Genomic DNA, 21,662 nt, shown 5'->3' on the forward strand with positions numbered 1-21,662 from the left:
CAATAAAGTAGTTCCCAAGCACATTGTTTTTCATGGTGTATGAGCCTGGCACCATAGGCGCCAGGACTGGCCCCATGAGGGCTTTTGAAGCGGATGCCAGGCTCTAGAGGCCCGAGTCCTGACTCCACCTGGCCAATGGGTTTGCCAGAGGGGGTTTTGGGCGAGGTTTGTGACAGCATCCCTAGTATCCTGATGTTTCTGCACGTGGCATGTCCTTCTGCATCTTCAGCTCTCGCTTCTAGCGTGGCCACCTTCTTTTCTAGTTCTACCACTCTATTTTTCAGGTCCCCAATGCTATCTGTTGTTTCTTGTAGTGTTGCCTCAGCATTTGTGACCCTTTATGCTAGGTTGCGGGCGTCCTGTCTCATTAGTTGCATATCCAATATGATTTCGTCAATTTTAGTGTCTCTAAAGGTCCTCAGTGCGCGTATTGCTTCCAGCACTTGGCCATCTTTGTTGTTGCCATTTGCTGGTTTCTGGATTGCCGTTCCGGTTCACTCCTCTGGCGCTGGGGTGTGGGTTTTGACTGCGCTGAATGAGTCCATTATCATTGCCTTTCCCTTATTTCTGGATGTCGACATGTTGGATTTGTACGCTGTGTGCAGAGTGGTCGTGTAGGTCAGGGTGTGCGTGGGTTGTCCCTGGTAGTCTGATTTCTGGGTGGTGAGCATTGATTTATGGTTCAGAGGTGTTGCTGTTAGAGCTTTTGACTCTTGTGGTGGGTCTTATTTGTTGCAGGCTGTCTTGGACACCCTTGGATTTTTTTTCCTTGTTTGCTCCAGTGTTAGGGTCTCATTCTAGTTAGGGTGGGTTGGTTGATTTGCGCTTTCTGGTGCGTATTTCAGCTCTGTTCGGCTTGTATCACCTAGCCTCTTTGGTTTTGTCCCAGGTTTTTTGCTCCCAGTTGCAGTCTTCTGCTCTTATGGGGTTCCTATGATGTGTGTCCTTAGTCTCACTGTTTGCTTGTTCTCAGTGACTCTGTTCTGTCATCAAGGGTCCCAGACACCTCTCATATTTTTCAACAATTTTGTGCCGTGTGTCTGGTCCACCCTGATTCGATCCACTTGACTCCCCACCTCAGTTGGAGTCCCAGCTTGGGATTAGTGTTATGGTTCTTGGTTTCCTCTCTAGCGTGTGGGCAAGTTCACTGTTCCAGTACTGTGTGGTTCCCGGGCTGCCCTGCAGGTCTCAGCGTGGAAAGTTCTGCTTCGTGTGCTTGAATTTCTGTCCCTGGCCCACCTTTGCTGCGCTCCTCCGACTGCTCGCTTGTCGGGGGTGCCCCAACTCTCTCCTTGATTAAGTTGGTGGTTCTAATGCGGGCCAGGTAATGAGCGTTATTTGTAGCTGGTCTGGCTGGTAGGGGTTAGCGACTCTCAGGGAGCTTATGGCTCATGGCTCACCTCTATTTAGACAGGTCAGTTGGTCGATGTGTCCCGTCCCTGGTCTTGTTGCAGCTTCGGTCCTCTGCTGTTAGAGTCCCGGTTGCTTGTTACGGCTCTGCTTTGACGTTGGCTCCGCTCTGCCTTTTTATCTCGGCTTGGTTCTGAAGTGCTTCTTCTCAGTTCTGTGCCCACGCTGTTTCGTTGTGGCTCCTGCTTTCACTTGCGCTGCTGCGTGTCATTTCGCTGGGATCTTCGTGTGCTCCTGGTGGTCCGTCTCCGCTTCTGGAGTCATGACAGTGCGGACGCGACCCTGTGCTCTCTGCTATCCGTCCACTGCCTCTCCAGTAGATTCAGTTGGATCACACTCGGTCTGCTGGTTGTTTTGGGTCTCTGTGGAGAGGTTTCTCAGCTGGGCTACGGCAGCGCACCTCCCCACCTCCAATGTTTTCACTGGCTCCAGGTCGCATCCGCCATTTTGTGGAGCCAGGGGGGGGGGATCTGTTTTGGATGATATTTTCAGCTGATCTCAGTCTGTTTTAGTCCGAGCTCGCTATAGAGCCATTGGAAATCGCTTTGCCTTTCATAAAATGTTCTTTTTGCCTTTTGTGCTGCTGTTCATTCTTCGTTGCAGGATCCATCTACAGGATCTCGGCTGGAGCTTGGCGCTTTTGCTTCCTCACTCCATGAGCAACAGGCCACGGCCCTTCTCTCCATTCACTGTTAGGAGCATCTGCGGGTCCCGATAATTTGCCTGCACCCCTTTGAGCAAATCTCCCTTTAGGCCCATTCCTTCCATAACCTTAAATAGGAAGGACCTTTCCACCTGGTCAAATGCTTTTTCTGCATCTAACGCTAAAAGCACTGCGGGTGTATCTGTTTTTTTGTACCTTTTCCACCAGATGTGCCACCCTCTGAATATTATCCGCTGTTTGCCTTCCCCACACAAAACCTGCTTGATCTGGGTGAATGAGTTCAGACAGAAGAGCCTCCAACCTATTCGCCAACATCTTTGTATATATTTTAGCATCCATATTTATAAGGGCTATGGGCCTGTAGGACGTGCATTCTGTAGGATGTTTGTTGGGTTTGGGGATCAGGGTTACTTTTGCTTCCTCCATTGAAGGGGTAAAATGGCCTGTTTCTTTGACCGAATTGAAGAGCTGTGTCAGGTGTGGGACTAGCGTGGCAGTATGTTTTATAAAAGGCCGCCGTGTAGCCATCGGGCCCCGGCGCCTTGTTGGTCGGCAGTTTCCCCACCACTTTTCTTTCCTATTCCTCCGTTATAGGCTGGTTCAAAGCCTCTTGGGCCTGTCTGTCTTTTCGGGGTAAGTTGAGCTTCCTGAGGAAGCCCTCCTGATCTGAATTCTGGGGATTTTGGGACGTGTAGAGCTCAGCATAGAATCCCGCCAGGCACTCTTGTATGTCTTGATTGCGTGTTAGGAGTCCACCCTTACCATCTTTCAGGGCCAGTATAGAGTTCTTTGTCCCGGCTCCCTGCAATAGACGCACCAACAGACCGTCCCCCTTATTGGCCTTAGCGTAATATCTCTGCTTAACAAAGAGAGTGCTCCTTCCGCCTGTTTTGTGCGCAAGACCCCTAGCTGCCCTACCGCCGGTCTACAGGTCCTTTGCGCTGCCCTTGTAGGATTTGCTGCCACCACCCTCCTCGCTGTCTCTACTTCAGCCTCCAGTTGTTTCTCCAGCGCCTTCATCTGCCTGTCCCTGCGGGCCTTGAATGCGTCCCACCTGGTACTCTCCTTCATGTCAGATTCAGATTCTTTGTTTAGCACGAAGAACTCCCTAATTTTCCCCTCTATATCCTCTCTGATCACTGGGTCCCTCGACAGAGTCCCCAGGTATTTCCACCCCCATATCTTAAGAGTCTGCTTCTGAAGCTCTAGTGTCATTGTGACGACTTTCTGGTCCGCTATTCCCTGGGGTCCCGCTTCTACCTCCCTCTCCTTGCCCAACAATGGCCCCGATACCCAGATATAGTCGATTCTAGATTGTATGTCGTGCACACTCGATAGCAAGGTATAGCCCTCCTCTTCTCCCCTTAGGCCTCTCCGAACATCCCGTAACCCAGCCTGTTCCATTCTTAGAACTAGTTCTTTTGAAGCCACCGCTCCGCTATTCCTCTGTTCCCTCCTACATAGCCTGTCTGTCCGTCTGCCATGCCAGGTTAAAATCCCCCATTAGGACTGTGTCCCCTCGCAAAGCCCTACAGTTTACCCATGAATTTCCTTAGGAACGCGTCCTCTCCCACGTTCGGGTCATAGACGGATGCAATTGTGTATTTGGCCTCTAAGTATGTCCTCTCACCATCACGTACCTTCCCCCCTTTTCTCTCCAGACCTCCTCCACTCTGAAGTCCACCGTGGTATTAAATGCTATAGCCACCCACCCTTTTTTTCGTGCCGCTCGATGCATGAATTATTTCGGAATTATTATTTTGGGCATATCCTCTCATTTTCAGTCTGCCCTGGTCTCTTGTCATCAGGTGTGTTTCTTGCAGCCCCAGGATGTCTATATCCTCCTTCCTTCAGGGGGGTGTTAAGCCCCCTGACATTATGAGTTGGTCATTTGAATAACTGGGTTGATATTACTCCCACTTCTCGCAGTTCCCCCTCTCTTCAGGGTCCATTTCCCTGCTCGGGGTCCCTGCCTAGTCGTACCAAAAGCCTCCTTTCTCCAGCATGGGGTCTGGCATGGATTCACATGCTCATGAATATTCCCCGTCGTCAGGCTGGGAATCCTCGGTAAAGAAAAAATCAGTATCAGTTTCGTTTCTGATCTGTCTTCCTTAGTAGTAACCAATCACTGGTCTCTGGGTCATACTGCCCCCAGCCAATGACTGCCCTCTCCCTAAGCCCCGCCTCTGGCAGCCATCTTCAGATTTTTACCGCAAGTTCAAGTATTGGGTGTCCTCTTGCTTTAGCTCTCGAGCTTTGCTGCATTTTCGTGCTTTTTTCAAAGAGTTTTGCTCATTTTTCGGTTAAACAGAGCCTCAAGCTCCACCGTTTCTCCATCCGATCAACGGGGACCCGTTTCGGATTTTTCTACGCCCCTCAAGGGTGAAGTTTTCATCGAGTTACGCTTCTTGGAGGAGTCCAGAAGTTTCTGAGGCCTACCCGGACATGGCACAGGAGAAAGGAAGCTCGACGTCCGGAAAGCTGTTCAGGGTTTGCCCTGGATGCCAGCTACAGAATGTGTTCAAGGATGACGAGCTTTCGAAATGCCTCTACTGCCTTCATGAGGACAAAACGCACGTGGAGAAGGACTGTGCGTTTTGCGGGAACATGTCGAAGCGGACCATGAAGGATCGACATCTTCGCCTTTCCAACTGGCTGGAAGGAAAGAGCCCGTCGGGTGAGAAGAAGAAGTCTGAGCGGTCTTCTAAGTCCTGTGAGGGCGCCCCGGCGACAGGGGCCCAACAGAAGGCAAAGCACCGCGAGTCCGCGGGCACCGGGAGCGCCGAACGGTCGGGCTCCTCAGCGGCCAGGCAGGGCGCATCCTCTCCGGCACCATCAACCACGAGCCAACGCTCTGGCTCGGGAAAGAGGAAAGCCGAGAACCCGGCGAAGCTTCTGGAGAGGCCCCGGTCGGGCTCGAAGGATCCAGCCGAGGGGGAGCGAGGCAGTGACCCTCTCCCCAAGGTGAAGGTCACATGCCCACAGAAGGTGGTGAGGCCTTGACTCACCCGGCTAAGGCCTCTATCAAGGAAGTTGCGGCGGCCCTGATGCAGCCTGTGGAGGCTACATCAGTGGAGGTGACCTCGGGGCCCAGAGTTTCCCTGCCACCGCAGAGGGAAGCCTCTTTCAGGCCCATCGAGAAGGCCCCCGTGAAGACCCCAGCAGAAAAAGAGCGGGGGCGGTGGCCATCGTGGATACGGGCACAGCTTCCGAGGAGGAGCTGGTTGAAGTCTTGGAGGGCCTCGACTAGGGCGTTGAGGAGGCCCGGTCCCACGGGAAGGATCCCGACGAAGAGGATGACGAGAGCGACGGCGGCGCCGGCAAGGTTCCAAGTCAACCGTCGCGCCCGTCTCTTCCGGAGCCGCAGGACAACTCGGCGGCCATTTTGTTGGCAATACAATCCTTATGTAAGGAGATAAGGACAAGATTGCCCCTACCACCGACGGAGGAGCCGGAGACAGGCCCGACAGAGGAGCCAGAACCAGGCCCTTCGGGAAGTCCACCAAGCAAGAGGAGACAGACACATCCAGCCCCTGCCTTTTCAGCCCTCTCGGACTGCTCAACCTTTGCCCCTGTCCCCCGTCCCTGGGGATGACACGGGAAAGGACACGGCCACGACGAGCCCGGATGACGACGGCGGTGACGACGGGAAGGAACTCCCATCGCCTCCGACTCGGGCCTCCCTGCCCGACGAGATTGGGTCCTTCCACGCTATGACTGCCAGGGCATCCAAGCTTTTTCAGCTCTGCCCCGAAGAGAAGGAGGGGTTCTTTTATCAACGGTGCGAGGCCAAGAGGAAGACGGTCCTCGCCGTGCCTCTGCTGGATGACATCTGGGACGAGGGACTCGCCCTTCTCAAGAACCCGTCTACGACGCCTGCTGAGAGGGATCGGTACGAGAAGAAGTACCGGGTCCCTGACGCGGCCCCCCTGTGCCTTAGACCGCAACCGACCCCTGACTCGGTCGCCTCAGCCGCGGCCAAGAAGAAAGCGTGGGGGGCATCGGCCTCAACGTCAACTTCCCCTCCGGACGGTGAAGGAAAGAAGCTGGATGCGATGGGGCGACGAGTTATCTCGTTGGCGGCAACAACGATTATGGCGGCCAACGCCCCTGCGATCGTGGCCCGCTACGACAGGGAATTGTGGTACAAGATCGCCCCCTGTTGGATTTCCTACCGGACGACAAGAGGGCTGAGGCCCTGGAGATCTTGCAGGAAGGTAAGGTGGCATCGGACCACGCCATAACGGTGGCAACGGACATTGCCGACACCGGTTTCCACCTGCTAGGCAACAGCGTTTGCCTTAGACGGCAAGGGTGGCTCAAGGCGACGGATTTCCGCCAGGACGTACAAACCAAGGTGTTGGACATGCCCTTCGACGGGAACAACCTGTTTGGGAAAACAGTGGATGAGTCCCTCCAAGCCATCAAGGCGGACACGGAGACGGCTTGGGCCCTAGGAGTTCTCCAGCAACGACGGCCATCCTTTCGGATCTCCGGAGGCAAGCAAGGTGCCTCCAAGGGATTCGGCGGTGCCTCCTCTACGTACCGCCAGGCGGCCCGCTCCTCGTTGCAAGAAGCCTACAGGGGACGAGGCAAGCCGGGTGGATCCCGCCATCGTCGCCATGGAGGCAAAGGCGGCAAGGCGTCCTCCAAGCAAGACTGAACTGACCGTGGCGTTGGGCCCCCACTGAAGCACCCCGGTGGGAGGCCGGCTGATGAAGTTCGTCAGCGTGTGGGAGTCCATCTCCACCGACCGTTGGGTGCTGGATGCCGTGGCCCAGGGGCACGCCCTGGAGTTTCTAAAAAAAAGTGCCCCTGCATTCCTCCTGTGGCCAGGAAGGAAAACCACGTCCCTCAACTACTACTGGAGGTAAGGGCGATGCTCAAGAAAGGTGCCATCGAGCTCGTCCCGAAGAGGCTCCGGGGCTCCGGAGTATACTCAAGGTACTTCCTTGTGAAAAAGACAGGAGGATGGCGGCCCATCCTGGACCTGCGACGACTGAACAAGTACATCAAGGCACAGAAGTTCCGGATGGTCACCCTCCAGCACGTGCTGGGACAGCTGGAGGAGGGCGATTTCCTGTCGCCGTTACATTTGGAGGATGCATACTTCCACATCCCCATTCTAAAAGAACACTGAAAGTTCCTCCGGTTCATGGTCCAAGGAAGGCACTCCCAGTTCAAGGCCCTCCCGTTTGGATTGAAGTCGGCACCCAGGGTTTTCACCAAGTGCCTCGCACCAGTGGCGGCGCGGCTGCGCCTGCAGGGGATCCACGTCTACCCCTACCTGGACGATTGGCTCATCCGTGCAGGGACAAGGGAGCTCACCGTAGAACACACAGCGAAGACCGTCCAGCTGCTCACGGACCTGGGGTTCTCCATCAACTTCCCGAAATCCCACCTGGTCCCCTCGCAAGTCGCACTGTTTCTGGGAGCCAAGCTCGACACAGTGGCGTGTCTGGCCTTGCTGTCGGAGGAAAGGCCAAAGGCCATCCTGGGCAAGGTGCAGCATCTGCTGGCCACGGACGTGGCCAGGGTGAGGTCCATCAAGTCCCTCCTCGGGATGATGTCCTCTTGCATATATCTTGTGTGCCTGTGCAGGCTTCGGATGCGCCCTCTACAGGAGTTCCTCGACACCCGCAGCTTCAAGGACAGGATCCCTCTCAACGAGAACTTCTGACGAGCGATCCGGTGGTGGGGCACTCACACTCATCTGGCGGCAGGGACAGACTTTCAGACCCCGGCCCACCAGGTAACGGTGACAACAGATGCCTCCCTGGAGGGGTGGGGAGTGTTCACCGGAAAGCTTCACGCGAGAGGCCTCTGACTCCCGGAGGAGAAGCCGCTCCACATCAACATCCTGGAGCTCCGTGCAGTGTTCTGAGCCCTCAGGTCCTTTCTCCCGCCCCTCAAGGGCAAGGTGGTGAGTATCTTCACCGACAACACCACCACAATGTTCTACATTCGGAAGCAGGGCAGAACCAGATCCCCTGCCCTATCCAAGGAAGCCCAGGATCTGTGGCATTGGGCCGTTGCCCAAGGGATGTTTCTGGTGCCATTTCATCTGGCAGGGATAAAAAACACCATCGCCGACTCACTCAGCAGAGAGCTGCGCTCGTGCCACGAGTGGGAACTACGCCAGGATCAAGTGGATCGACTCTTTCAGCGATGGGGCAAACCCCAGATCGATCTGTTCGCGATGGCGACGAACTCCAAATGCCAGAGGTTCGCCAGCAGGTTTCCCCAGCCGAGGAGCATGGGCGATGCCTTCTCGTTCCCCTTGGACGGCCTGTTCCTATAAGCGTTCCCTCCGTTGCCGTTGCTGTTGCTGCTCCGACTCCGCAACCATCTCAAGAGGTCCCGGTGCAATACTGTGCATATGTTCATTGATTTTAGTGCCGCATACTTGTCCAGGATAAACTGGAGCCTCAGTACTTGATCCACTGTGCTGAAAGCTGGCCTGCCGATGATGCAAAGCCCCCACCTCCACGTTCCATGCCAAGGACCACCTTGGCACACACTTTGCCCCTTGCATCTAGAACGGAGATGGGTCTGTAATTAGATGGACATCCCCCATCGCCTTTCTTAAAGATGGGGACCAGGATTGCTTGAGTCCATGAATAAGGGACCCTATTGGCTGCCAGCAAGACATTGTAGAACTTGTGCAATTATGGGATCCATATGGCCCTCTCCTGCCTGTGCACACTGCTGGGACGATATCCGGGTCTGGTGCTTTCCCCCGTTTCTGCGATAATAGGGCAGTCTTGATATCATGTGTGGTCAGCACGAGGGGGGCAGTGTCTCCACTCTGACCCTCCAGAGACAGCGCCATGATCCAGGCAAGAGGCCTGGCTTGTTGCCTTGTAAAGTCTGCCAAAGGGCTCAACCCACGCTGCCTCTGGGATGCCCTCAGAAGGTTGTCCCAGAGTTGTTCACAACATGCCACCTTCTTGACCTTGCAGAGGTTGCGGTACAGTGCCTTTGTGGCAGTCAGGGTCAATGTGCCCTGCTCCCCCCCGACTCTTGGCCAGCTCAATCAACGTCCTTTTAGCAGCCCGGCACTAATCGCTGTAGCATACGGTGGTACGATCCGCCCTTCTAGGGATCTGGGACCATGGTCGACTCATACTTTTTCCTACGGCACTAATTCCTTCATGCACTTGAAGGAGTTCATCAGCATTATTAACCTCACTGCTACAAAGGCAGAATGCTTTGGTATATACCTGGTAATTTAGTTTCTTGGTCTAATAGGTGCTACTAAATGGGGAACCTGGCACTGCCCCTAATTCGGTAAGGGTCTTTTTCCACCCATGTGCCTCCCTCCTTGCACCAAATAGTGACCCTAGTACAGAGACTATGATGTGATTATGGTCAGTTTCTCGCCTCTTTAGCACACGAAAATCTTGGAGGTGACCCCAGGATTCCACATTCACCAGGATGTAATCAATTAAGCTGCACTTGAGGTGCATACCAAAGGTTACACTTGCCGGACAGTTGCTTGGGAATCTACCTTACAAGCCCTAAGACCCAGCTGCAGGAACAATCTTGCTACTTCCTCAGCAGGTCTGTAAAGTCTTTTGGAATGTTCCGCCACCAAGTCCCCCCATCTCGCATCTTCCTCATCTGTGATCCCTACCATAATGTTGAATGGCTCGAATTGGAGATTTAAATCACCACAAATTATAACTTTTAGCGTGCTTTTTCCCTCCAGTCTGTCACTCTTTCTTCAAAGAGTGACACCACAGAGTTGCTTCTGGTAGCGATGTGGCGATTGTACACATTAATGAACAACAAGTTAGACCCATCAGGACAATGCATTTGAATTTCCATATAATCACCATGAACAATGGGAGACATACGTTTGTTGAGAATATTTTTACGTTAACCCACAGATTCAACCCACCACTTGGATCCCCTTTTTTCCCCTTTGAAGCCGGTACATTGAATGTGACAAAACCCTGGATATCATGGGTCATCAGTGACCATGTCTCTTGTAGTGCTACAATGTCATAGTAATATACCAGATCCAGCCACTCTGGATCCTCCATATACTTCTGAATGCCAGCTGTATTCCACAACTTCACTGCATTGATTCCAATGACCTGGACATAAGGGCTTGATGTGTTTGGGGAGACTTTAAGTCAGACCACCCACAGAGTGTTTTTGGTGTCATTGGTTATTCAAGGTCACAGAATTTATAGCCTCAACTGCACATCCTCTGGTCCTACCAACTTCATTATAAGAACCTGCACCCAGTCTCAACAGACCAAGCCTCTCAGATGGGTGGTCTACAGCACACTTGCATGCCCATGAGGTAAACATGTGGCCCCTTGAGTTGGCTTCGTCATAGGTCTTGGGTGGTTGTTTGTAGCATACTGTTACCTGGAAGCCCAACTCATATAACATGTATAATAAGGTGGCCACCACAGGAGACGCCATCTCAATTAGGGCCAGTTTGTGGTGCTAGATCATTTTGGCAGTTCGACACGCAGTATGTCACGAGGCCCGGGATCCGTCTCCATAGGGCCATCAAAAAGGATCTGTTTAGAAACAGGCTTTCAGCGTTTGGACTGGTTTCCTAAATTTTTACTAGGTTCTCAAACTGTCCGTGTTTACTGCAACCTCTGGTGAAGATAGTTTGGCTTCATATCTCTCTGACACACCTGCCCTTGGTCTTGTGTTGCAGTCCAATGTGACATCCACCACTCTTGCCAGAATCCTTTTTGTCTCGAGGTGATCCTCTACCAGACTGGTTCATAGCACCTAAAGAGCATCTAGTTTGGACATAAGAATATTTGATGTTGATGCTCCTGGGGATGGATCGCTGGACAGCAGCGTCAAGGATCTGGCAGAGTAAATCAACTTTGTTCTTTTACAATGGTATTTGCCCCTTCTTGGAATGGTCCGTAGTTTGATCAGTTACCGGAAATGTGTGAATTTCCATGCAATGCGAGCATTCGAACAATATACTGACTTGCTATACTAGCATGAGCTCTACGTTTCAATTCTCATCGAAATCATGGAATTATCTTATGTACAAATCCTGCGCTACCAGCTTACATCTTTTTTTTTTTTAGTTTGATCAGGCAAGAATCTTCAAGCAACACATTATCCACTCGCCTTGTGTCTGTGCAAGAAGATACAGGGAAGTCCCCAGCTCGGAACAGGTACGTTTCACAATGCTGACTTGTGAATCCTGATTAATTTAAACCAAGAATGATTGAACTACTGTAGAGGTGAAACATTAACCTGTAAATGATTAGGTTTCGGTTCAACCACCATTTTATTAATATTCAGGCAAGTTAATCCTGCAAGTCCGTGCTATATTGTTATAACAGTTATATATCAAACCGCATTGTTTCAAAAGTCATAAAACATTTGTTGGTATGCCATGTAGGGTTTAAAAGCTGCTTGGAGAGATGTACTGTGTTCCCTTAGGGGCTGGGTGGCCTGGCGCAGCAAAGTGACTTAATTGCATTTAAATCTGATTCAGTGCACTATTCTGACCTTTCCTTGCTCAAGACCAAATGCTAGAGTGTTCCATGTGATTTGTGGTCTCACTTCACATACCTAAAAGACACAACATTCTAATCTTGATCACTGCAAAGGGAATAACAGGAATTGAAAAACCTCACGACTCACTCTTGCCAAAGAAAAGCAAAGCTGTGAAAACTGGCGCAGCAATTCTGAAAACAGAGGGCCAAGTTACGACAAGATCAGTAAATGGCCATCATCAAGAGCGCGATCAGGAAGCCCTGTGCCCCCCTTCCTGTGGAACATTTTTGCTATGAAGAACTCTATATCCAGTTTTGCCTTCAAGTACATATACTTGCCAGTTATCGGAAACAAGCACGCAGAAGAGCATTCCGAGATTATCCATACATGAAAAAATCCAAAGGAAATAAAAAGCAGCTTGCTGCGTAATCAAAACCCACCCTCTTCAGAGTTCAGTGCTGCAGTGGGAGAAGGAGAGACGCCAGACATACTCGCGTCAAGATTTAGAACACCCACAATGAATACGAGAGCATCCTCAAGTGGCCATGCAGCCAACTGCATACACATACATGCCCAGGGAGGGGGGTGCAGACCAGAGTTTGGCTAGTGACAGTTGACCAACCATCAGCAACTGAGGCATATATAAGTATGCAAAAGAAGGTCTGGGGTTTCCTCTACCGGCACAAACACAGCCCATTGACCTGTTCTTGGGTGGATGACCTCCGGGAGAGTCTCAACCACGCTTTAGCTCAATGCGCTTTTCAAAGAGGAGACATTTCCATATGCAGATCGGTCTTTGTCCCACCCAAAGGCAGTTCATCACTGAAATGATAGGCAAATCTCCTTTGAACCAGAATTCCAACAGCAACCCCAGACAGGTGTTTCGGTATAGTGGGCCTCCTCAGTGAGGTAGAGCTGTGACTCACTGAGCACAGTGAGCAAGGGGTCCACATCTAGATTACCCTGGTAAGTTAGGGTGATACCCCAAGTACCTCAAAATATGCAAAAGGTCTGGGAGTCCCTCTACCGGCACAAACACAGCCCATTGAACGGTACTTGGGTGGATGGCCCCCAGGAGAGTCTCAATTACGCTTTAGCTCACTGCACTTTTCCAGAGGAGAAATTTCCATATGCAACCGTACCTCTTTTTCTATGTTTAAGGAACTTCGACTTCGAGTTGGTCAAAGTTACCTTGGGTTATCCAGACGTGGACCCCTTTCTTCACTGTGCTCAGAAAGGCACATCTCCACCTCACTGATAAGGCCCGACTAGGCTGAAACATGTGACTTGGGTTGCTGTTTCATTCTCTTGTTCAAAGGAGGATTGCCTAGCATTTTGGTGCTGTACTGTTCAAGTGGCCGGGACAAAGACTGATATGCAAATGGGTATTTCTCCTTTGCGAAAGGTGCAGTGAGCTTAACTGTGGCTGCAGACTCTCGAGTGAGTTCAATCCCATAGAACAGATAATTCTCCAGCATGGGGTCTAGCATGGATTCACATGTTCATGAATATTCCGTGTTGTCAGGCTGGCGATCCTCTGTAAAAGAAAAAACAGTTTCACTTTCACTTTAAAACTGTATTTCTCCTCTAAACCAATCCGTGTCCTCTGGGTCATATTAACCCCATCCAATGACAGTCCTCTCCCTAAGCCTTTTCTCTGGCAGCCATCTTCAGATTTTTAATGCACACTTCACTGTTGGGAGTCCTTGGGTTGCTCTCTGAGCTATTTTGTAAATTGTTCAATGTTTTTTACTGACAAGTTGTATTTTTGTTCCATCGGAGCCCGTGTGCTCCTATCTTCATTGTCCGGCAACAGGGATCCGTTGTCGGTGAAGTTGAGGCCCCCTCAAGGGCGATTGTTCATTGAAGTTTCTGGAAGGCCGTCTTGGGCCCACTTCGCGCCCTCTGACTATGACGGAGGAAAAAAAGGATGGAAGGACACTTTTCAGGCACTGTACCCAATGCGTGCTAATGAACGTCTTCGTGGAGGACAAACATCTAAAGTGTCTATACTGCCTGCACCCGAACCACAACGAGGATGGGTGTGAAATATGCCTGGGCTTCTCGAAGAAGATGAAGAAAGACAAGTATAGCAGGCTGGCGGCATGCCTCAAGTCGAGCAATGCCTCTGATTCGTGCTCCGTGCCGGGTCATGCCTCCCCCTGGACCAGTCAGTCCAAGGAACGGTCTCCCTCCAGGAGCAGGTCGAAGTCCTTTGATCCATGGGGGTCCAAGACAAGGCCAAGAACCGCAACACTGATCCTGCCAGGTTCGCCGCTGATGCAGGTCCCATGTTGGATAAACCGCTATCGCCATTGCTGTCCGCCTCCTTAGCCAGTCTGCAATCGGGTTCCTCCTCATAGAGGAAGTCCTCCACCCCGGCCAAGTTACGGGAGAAATCGGAAAAACAAAGGCCGGAGGAAGAGAAAGCAGCCTCACAGGCTCATCAGGCGCAGCCGAAGACGCCGTCGACCGATACGGCGAGTGCGGTCCCTACAGCGCAGATAGTGTCCCTGCCTCCCAGGCTCAACAAGGCCGCAGTGGCAGCAGCGAAGACTGCGGGCACCCCTGGTGGGGCAAAGGCACCGGTTCTGGTGCCGGTACACAGCCCTCAGGAGGGAAAAAGGGGGGAAGCGAGGAGGCCCCAAAGCAGCCCTCCAAGGTTTACGTTCAGCCAATGGACATCTCACCCACGGATGATGACGACCAAGCATCCGTCCACGAGGAGGGCGATGGCGCAGGGCTTAGCACTCAATCATTCCCTCTTCGGCCGAGGATCATATCCATGGACATCCTGTCAACTCTCCACATCGTAGTGATGGAGATCCAGCAGAGGTTGCCTCCAGCTCTGGCACTTGTTGTTCCGTAGGCCCCTGACCAGCCTCCACGCAAGAAGAGGAAGCCTCCACCACGTCCGAACCCGACTCCACCAGCCGCCCCGGATACACACACGGACCATGGTAGGGAGACAGCCACGGAAACGGACGAGGATGTGAACTTCGTCCCGGGAGATGGTGAATCAGCACATCTGGATGCCCCTAATAGAGGCTCTGCTCCAGACGAGGTGGGATCATTCCACTCGATCTTCAAGCGCTAGTATCAGGGAGAATTTTAATTTCTGTGCCAATTCCATTTAACCTTAAAGACCCCAGCTCCTTTGCTGGACTGCAGGCTTTTTAATTTTTACTGCTGAGTAAGTGGGACCTTTTTCTCACTCACCCATGTGTTTTCCTGACTATGATTTTCTATGTTCCTTACTGTTTTATAGAGTCTGGTAAACTCCATAGGCATCTGATTTTGCATTGTGACCCACATCACCTTCAAGTCCCTTGGACGTCTCTTAATGTTTAACTACATTTTCTTGGGTGAACTACTGTTCCCAAGAATAGTAAGAAGACCCCTGTTTTACTTTTACTTTATGGGTCCAGCACACACCACCCTACGTGGAGTGCTGGGAGGTTACACAGTAATTCCTTTAACCCATTCCTCATGTAACATTTTGTTAGACTAACTCACTTGAATGGCTGGTGGCAGTGGTTTCTTTTTTACTACCTAGTGACTTGTATCTGCAGGCTGATACCTCAGCCGCAGTGCTGCACCCAAGGGTGACCATTTTCACAAAATGGCCTCTGTCTTCTTTTTTCACCATTTCTTTTTTAGTTTGTTCTGGGCTTTTACTCTGTTGTTTGTATCAGGTTTGAGTCCTTTGTGTATTTTGCCTTTGGCGGGCTTCAGTTCTCAAGCCTGCACAGGCTTCAGTGTGTCTGGAAAGGCAGGAAGTGAGGGAGGGTCCCAAAACCTCCCTGTCTTTTGTCTCTAGGTGTGCCTCAGTGATACCGTTCCAATTGGCTGGCTGACTGTCCTGGAGGACAACCACCCTGCTGTGTGATTGACAGCCTAGGGCTGTGAATGAATGGTAACTTGGATAAAAAGCGAGGTTGTTGGGACTAAGAGCAGTCGACCACTGGAGGACAACATTCGAAGCAGAAGATGAGAGAAGATGCCTGCAGCACACTCCTGGACCACAAAGTGCCCAGTGAAACCCTGCAGCTGTGCTGATCCCGTTTTTCGAATCGACAGGAAAGACCCATAAAGGACGACTTCCTACCTTAAGCTGGTGGGACCAACTAGCCTTGAGACAAACTCTATTTTGGCGTAATCCCCGACTTGCTGTGACTTTCCAAGGCTGCAGAAGCCCAATACCTGCAGTATCTCGATGACTTTGTGAGGGCATTGTCTTCCGAAGTCTGAATCTGGCCAGATCTTCGTGGCATCCAGAGGACCCTGCCGAAGTAAGAAGTCCATATCCAGAGTCCCCTCACCAGAGTCCAGGACCGAGGGATTAAGGAAATCCTAACCAGAGCTTTTCGTTCTTCTTTGGCTCTGAGAAAAAGGCACCAAAACCACAAGGAGCCGCTGAATCAGTGGAAATCCATTGCTGCCGAGTCCCTCTCTCTCTCTCGAGTGCTGCCGCAGGAGCCCGCCAGACGTCCTCCCTTTCGTCACCACAACCAAGGACCAGGAACAAGGGTCTACTGCATTGTATCATGAAGGCAACCAGCTGGAACAACTTCTTAATTTCACAGGTACTGTGGGGCTTGGGATACATTATCCTTTTGCCACTGGGAGTGCTTCCTATCTTTGGCGAGTGCGATTTAATCCTACACTAACTTGACATCACTGCATTGGCCTTACAGCTTGTGCTTTCTAAAGGAGACTCCTCTAAAATTTCTGTGATTTCTCTCTTGAATACTAACTATTTAGGAAAATATTTCTAAGAAGAAGAGTATCAGAACTTTGACTTTGCCCGTTGACTTTGGCTGACCTGGCTCTCTAAAGGCCTTCTTCTGAAACTATTGGCTTTGGCAGAGCTTGTTCCCTTACAGGTTTTCATGTTGAACACTTTAATGCTGGAATAATAGACTGCCTGCATGCCTTTGGGAGAATCTAACTGTTCTTATAACCTATCAGTGTGTTCTGGTCTAACCCTAACCTTTCCTTCCTTAAACTCAATATTGCAAAGTACCGTGCAGAGTACTGACTGCACCGTCTGCACCCCGCTCTGCTCCAGTGCCGTTAATTGGATTGCAATGTGGATTTCGTCGTGCCGACTTCTCTGACAACTGGAAATAAGCCACGCCCCCTCTTTTGGCTTTGGATGTACAAAAATCTGGATGTGCGCACACCCAGCTGAGTACCTTGCAGAGTACTGACTGCACCGTCTGCACCCCGCTCTGCTCCAGCGCCGTTAATTGGATTACAACGTGGATTTCGCCGTGCCAACTTCACTGAATACTGGGTACTTACTTAGTGCTCTTACTGGACTTACTGGACTTTCATCTTCCATCTACTACGTTTACTATTTTAAGTCTGATTTAAAACTAATATAGTCACTTTTAATTTTCAGAAATAAGCCACGCCCCCTCTTTTGGCGTTGGATCTACAAAAATCGGGACCTGTGCACGCTCACCCAGCTGAGTACCCTGCAGAGTACTGACTGCTGACCGCGGTACAGCGAGTCAGCGTGAAACGCTGTCGGTAAGCCCCCAACTGTGTGCTTTTCCCTTTTTTTTTATTTAGGAACTTTGAGTTCTGTTCTTTCCTAAATAGTTCGGGCTTTGAACTCTATTTTTTCTTGGACTGAATTTATTCAAAATATAAACCCTAGTTACCTAACGCCTCACGCGATTTACTGCTGTAATACATCTGCGTGATCATGAATCGTTTAACAGCAGGTATGCCTCGTGTTCCGAGCCTGCTAACGCGCAGAAGCCTAAATAAGTCCCCAATCAATATAGGCGCTTCAAAGCCTGGAGTCCCATTGAAAAAAAGTCTTGGGTTTTTTCCTGACATCCGCCACTTTTTGGTAAACCCAGACCAACCCGAATTCCAAGCTGTATCCGTCCACTCTCTAAATAAAGTGCCGGCTAATATGTAGCGCTACTTGAGCAGCAGTATAAAAATACTGACAAACACCGACCTATTTGTCGGATAATACGATGCAACGCTGCTTATCTCTCTTCAAGCCCTTCAAGTAATGATCACTTTCACACTCACCTATCTTACTGAATTCTCTATGGAACCACAGCAAAACTTCCCCGTGCTTCCACCTCAGCCTCCTAATACAAAGGCTTTATATTCAGATGTTGTCAACCCCACAGTACCAAAACCATTGCTTAGAGAGCAACGCCCCTTTTTCGCATCCATTACCCCTTTCTTCTTCCACGCAGACTCCAGCTTCAAATTGTGTTGGCTTGTTACCAACCCTGAATGGTCCTTTTAATGCTCCCAACACTTCTGCACTCTCTAAAACTCCAGAGCTTTACACAACGGATGCCCCAGAGGACATCATCTCACCAAATGAGTCCCAACCGTCTTTTGTTGCTTCCTTCTCTAAGCCAACAGCTTGCCCATCTTTTGGATTCACTTCAATCAATAACCCTGCACTTGATGCTGCTCTAACAGCTATTAACACAAGCATATATTCACTTGTAAAACTCTTTGAAGTATTAGATCATAGATCAGTCTGTCATCAGGACTCTTTGCTTCTTCTTCATAAAAAAATAGATTGGATTGCAGCCTCCAGAAATAATTCAACCACTCCTTTGAAAACAAATGAGCTTCATTCTGTAATACCTTTGGAGAGCCCACCTTGTGAAGAACCAATTGGAGATGCGCAGCCTAATCTTGAATCGCCCTAGGTTTCTAATAGTGATGAAATAATCACAAATTCCCCGGATGTGCAAATTGTTGAAAAACCTCTCTATGAGGTGTTTGCCAAACCAGTCCAAATTTCCAAAAGGAGGAGGAGAGGAAACGGGAAGCGCACGTCCCACAATTTGAATTATTGTGGTCATAATTTCGATATTGAACAAAGACCATCTAAAAAATCCCCCCAAAAAAACGAAAACAAAAAAGTTTATTGCAAACCTAGTTTCTAGTGACAAATTGTCGCATGATCTATCTGAACAAAAATTTGACCATCTACAAAAATGTCCTTCTCCATCAAGAGCTGCTCCCTCCACACTTCCTTCAGACTTGAAAGTCTCCAAAGGTAAGAAGCCTATTCTTTCACAACCAATTTGTATTGAAAGTGAAGAACTAAACGAAGCACACTCGAATGACATTCATGAAGAGCTTATGAATATGTCTGTTTATCCAAATGATTCCATCACCGAGGTAGTATACCATGGACTACACAACACTACATCAGATAAACAGGCAATGCCAATTTTTTGTGTGAACTTTGAGGCAAACTCCACAGCTTTTAAGACTTTAGATCAAAGGTGGAAAGCCTTACAGTCTAATTCACAGAGTTTGAGTAATAGATCTGACCGTACACTCATTCCCCCCCTTATCCAACCAAAACACTCATGGTGATGTCGTGCAACAATGCACAATTCCAAAGTCTCACTCAGTCGATAGATCTGAATCAACATCCTCCTTGAGACTAAACTCTCTAACAAAAACTCTGCCAAATATTCCTGAAGATACTATTCATGAAGAGTATAGACCTGACATCTACCTCCCAAAACCTCCAACATTAAGGGATGAATGTCTGAAAGTGACAATGCTTGACGGGTTGCATTCAGATCCCTTTCCAAATCGCAATACTATTTTATTAATATTAAACTCAATCCCTGCGTTATCTCAAGTAAACTCAAATGATATTGCTTTACTGTGGTATCCAATGCCAGCACAACAAGATGTCAGTGCGATTGATGTGACTTTGATAATTGTGAAAAATCTAATTTGGAAAGAAAGACAAGAACTATACAATAGAGGGCTACGGATTGAAGCATTTTGTCCCCCTCCTAAGATTGAAATCTATGCCCAAGAATCCGAACTCTAATGTGAAACAGGCACACAACAATGAATCATCTTGCTGTACGTGTAAAGCTGATAATGGTGCTAATCAAGGACCCCCCCCATCCAACTGGGACTGGCTAAAACGTGAAAAATATGGTAGTGTGAGTCAACCAAATCACTAGACTAAAACTACAAAACTATTACATACTTGTACTTTGGCATCATGGAACACTAGGGGGTTTGCTCATTTATGTTTTAATAATGTGTCAAATCTTAATACATATGACATAGTTCTACTCCAAGAAACCTGGCTCCAAACTACTCCCTGCTGGGTAGATCACCAACTCAACATTGTGCCGGCCTCTAAACCAACTAAAGGGCGTTCTGCGGTTGGTCTCTTAGTTGCAGTCCGTAATGACTGCCAGCTTGCCTTCAAAGCTTGGCCATCACCAGACATTGGAATTCAGATAGTTGAACTATCTACTATTAATACTTATCCTTTTTTTCCTTCTTGTTTAGTATTAAATATCTATTGGAATCCCGTATCTCCTTCGGAGCCACGTTTCTTAGATGAAATTGAAAACGTGTTAAATCAAGCATTATTGAACCCCAATATTAGAACGATGATTATTGCTGGGGATTTTAATTTAAATTGTATGACCACAAATATGAAATATAACTCAAGAACCTATAAATGGTCCAAGTTAGCAGTTGAAAGAAAGCTCTCTATGCTAAATGGTCCACTCCCCGCAGATTCACCACCTAACCCGACATGGAAGAGAAATAGTAGTAAATCTATACTAGATTATGTCTTCATATCAGCAGAGGCAATTCCATTGATAACATCATTTGAGGTACTAAAGACAAAACTCAGCGATCATAACATCCTAGAAGTGTCTTGGTTGCCACATGAGGTTGTAAGCAGTGATCACTATAATCTGACTATAATATGGCACTAGAAATAAATAATGAAGGCAATCGTCTAAAATGGTATCCTACTCAGATTGATAAACTAAAAAAAGAAATTCTTGAAACATATCATGATAACTATACTATATCTAATGTTTTTTATAGTGACTGCATTTAAATTCTAAACCAGGAGGTAAGTGTATTGCCTCGTACAACTTAGTCAGAACCCATTTGCAATCCTTGCCTATCGGATCTTGTATTTGATGAATTGGAAGTACATCTAGAGCCCCGGGACCTGATTTGCTCACCAATGCGATATTAAAGAAAATTCCTGAATTGTGGGCAAATATTCTAAAATCTATTTTTACGAGAGTCATTGAATCAGACCAAATTTCTCCATCCTGGCAACAAGCATTTATTATTCTGATAGTTAAAAAAGGGTACAGATCTGACCCTGCTAATTATAGGCCGATAGTGCGTTTGGATGCTCCGGGGAAAATATTTGCAAAATTGATACTTGGAGATTTTTCTAAATGGCTGAGTAAAGAAAATCTCTTCGATGTTAATCAATCTGGGTTTGTTGCTGGAATTGGCACCTCACTAAATCTATTCATTTTATCAGTGCTAAAATATCAAGCGATTTTAACCAAACAGCCGTTTTTTATTGCTTTTATAGATTTTAAACAAGCATTTGACTCCGTGTTGAGACAAGTTCTATGGAAGAAACTCAGAGACATTGAATGCCCTGGATATATTAGGTTTTTAATTCTTAAATTTTACTCTGAAACTACCATAAGAATTAAACTCACATCAAATGGATTATTATCAGAGCCAATAAGTACCAACTCTGGACTAAAACAAGGATGCCCATTTGCTGCGATTTTATTTAACTTCTATATTAATGATATTTGTACTGCTTTTAATTCTGCTCGTTCTTTTCCACCAAAACTAGATGTCCATGAAATCTCGTATTTATTATTTGTTGATGACTTGGTGATAATAGACAGAACTCCGATTGGGCTACAGAAGAAGCTATAGGTATTATCTGAATATGCCACAAAAAATTAACTAACAATTAATACTTCCAAATCTAACATTCTCATTTTGCAACATGGTCGTTCATCAGCCAAAACAAAATTTTATTGGAAACTAGGAAATTGCAAACTGGATCTTGTCCAAGAATACAAATATCTAGGTGTAAATTTGAACGCACATCCTTTTGACACACCTTATCAAGATTAAATTGCAGCCAAAATGAGACTACTTGCAATTCAAGGTAAAGCGCTTCAAAAGAATTACGGAAATTTTTCTATCATTCCGGCTAGGATATTTAATTTACAAAAGGTGGTCCCTATAGTGACCTATGGAAGCCAAA

The 21,662-nt window shown here is 48.6% G+C and overlaps 1 protein-coding gene across 7 annotated transcripts in view; it reads left to right on the forward strand.

Annotated features, from left to right (window-relative positions):
- The window catches only part of PIKFYVE (phosphoinositide kinase, FYVE-type zinc finger containing), a 1,728,392-nt gene that overhangs the window by 336,781 nt on the left and 1,369,949 nt on the right, over nt 1-21,662 (forward strand). For all 7 annotated transcript variants that reach the window (XM_069615611.1, XM_069615606.1, XM_069615608.1 and 4 more), the window contains one exon: nt 11,152-11,241. In XM_069615611.1, the coding sequence (XP_069471712.1) occupies nt 11,152-11,241 (90 nt within the window). The remainder of the gene's footprint in view (nt 1-11,151; nt 11,242-21,662) is intronic.

Source organism: Ambystoma mexicanum, chromosome 9 (genome assembly GCF_040938575.1).
Source record: "Ambystoma mexicanum isolate Mex_15411 chromosome 9, UKY_AmexF1_1, whole genome shotgun sequence".
NCBI classification, from domain to species: Eukaryota; Metazoa; Chordata; class Amphibia; order Caudata; family Ambystomatidae; genus Ambystoma; species Ambystoma mexicanum.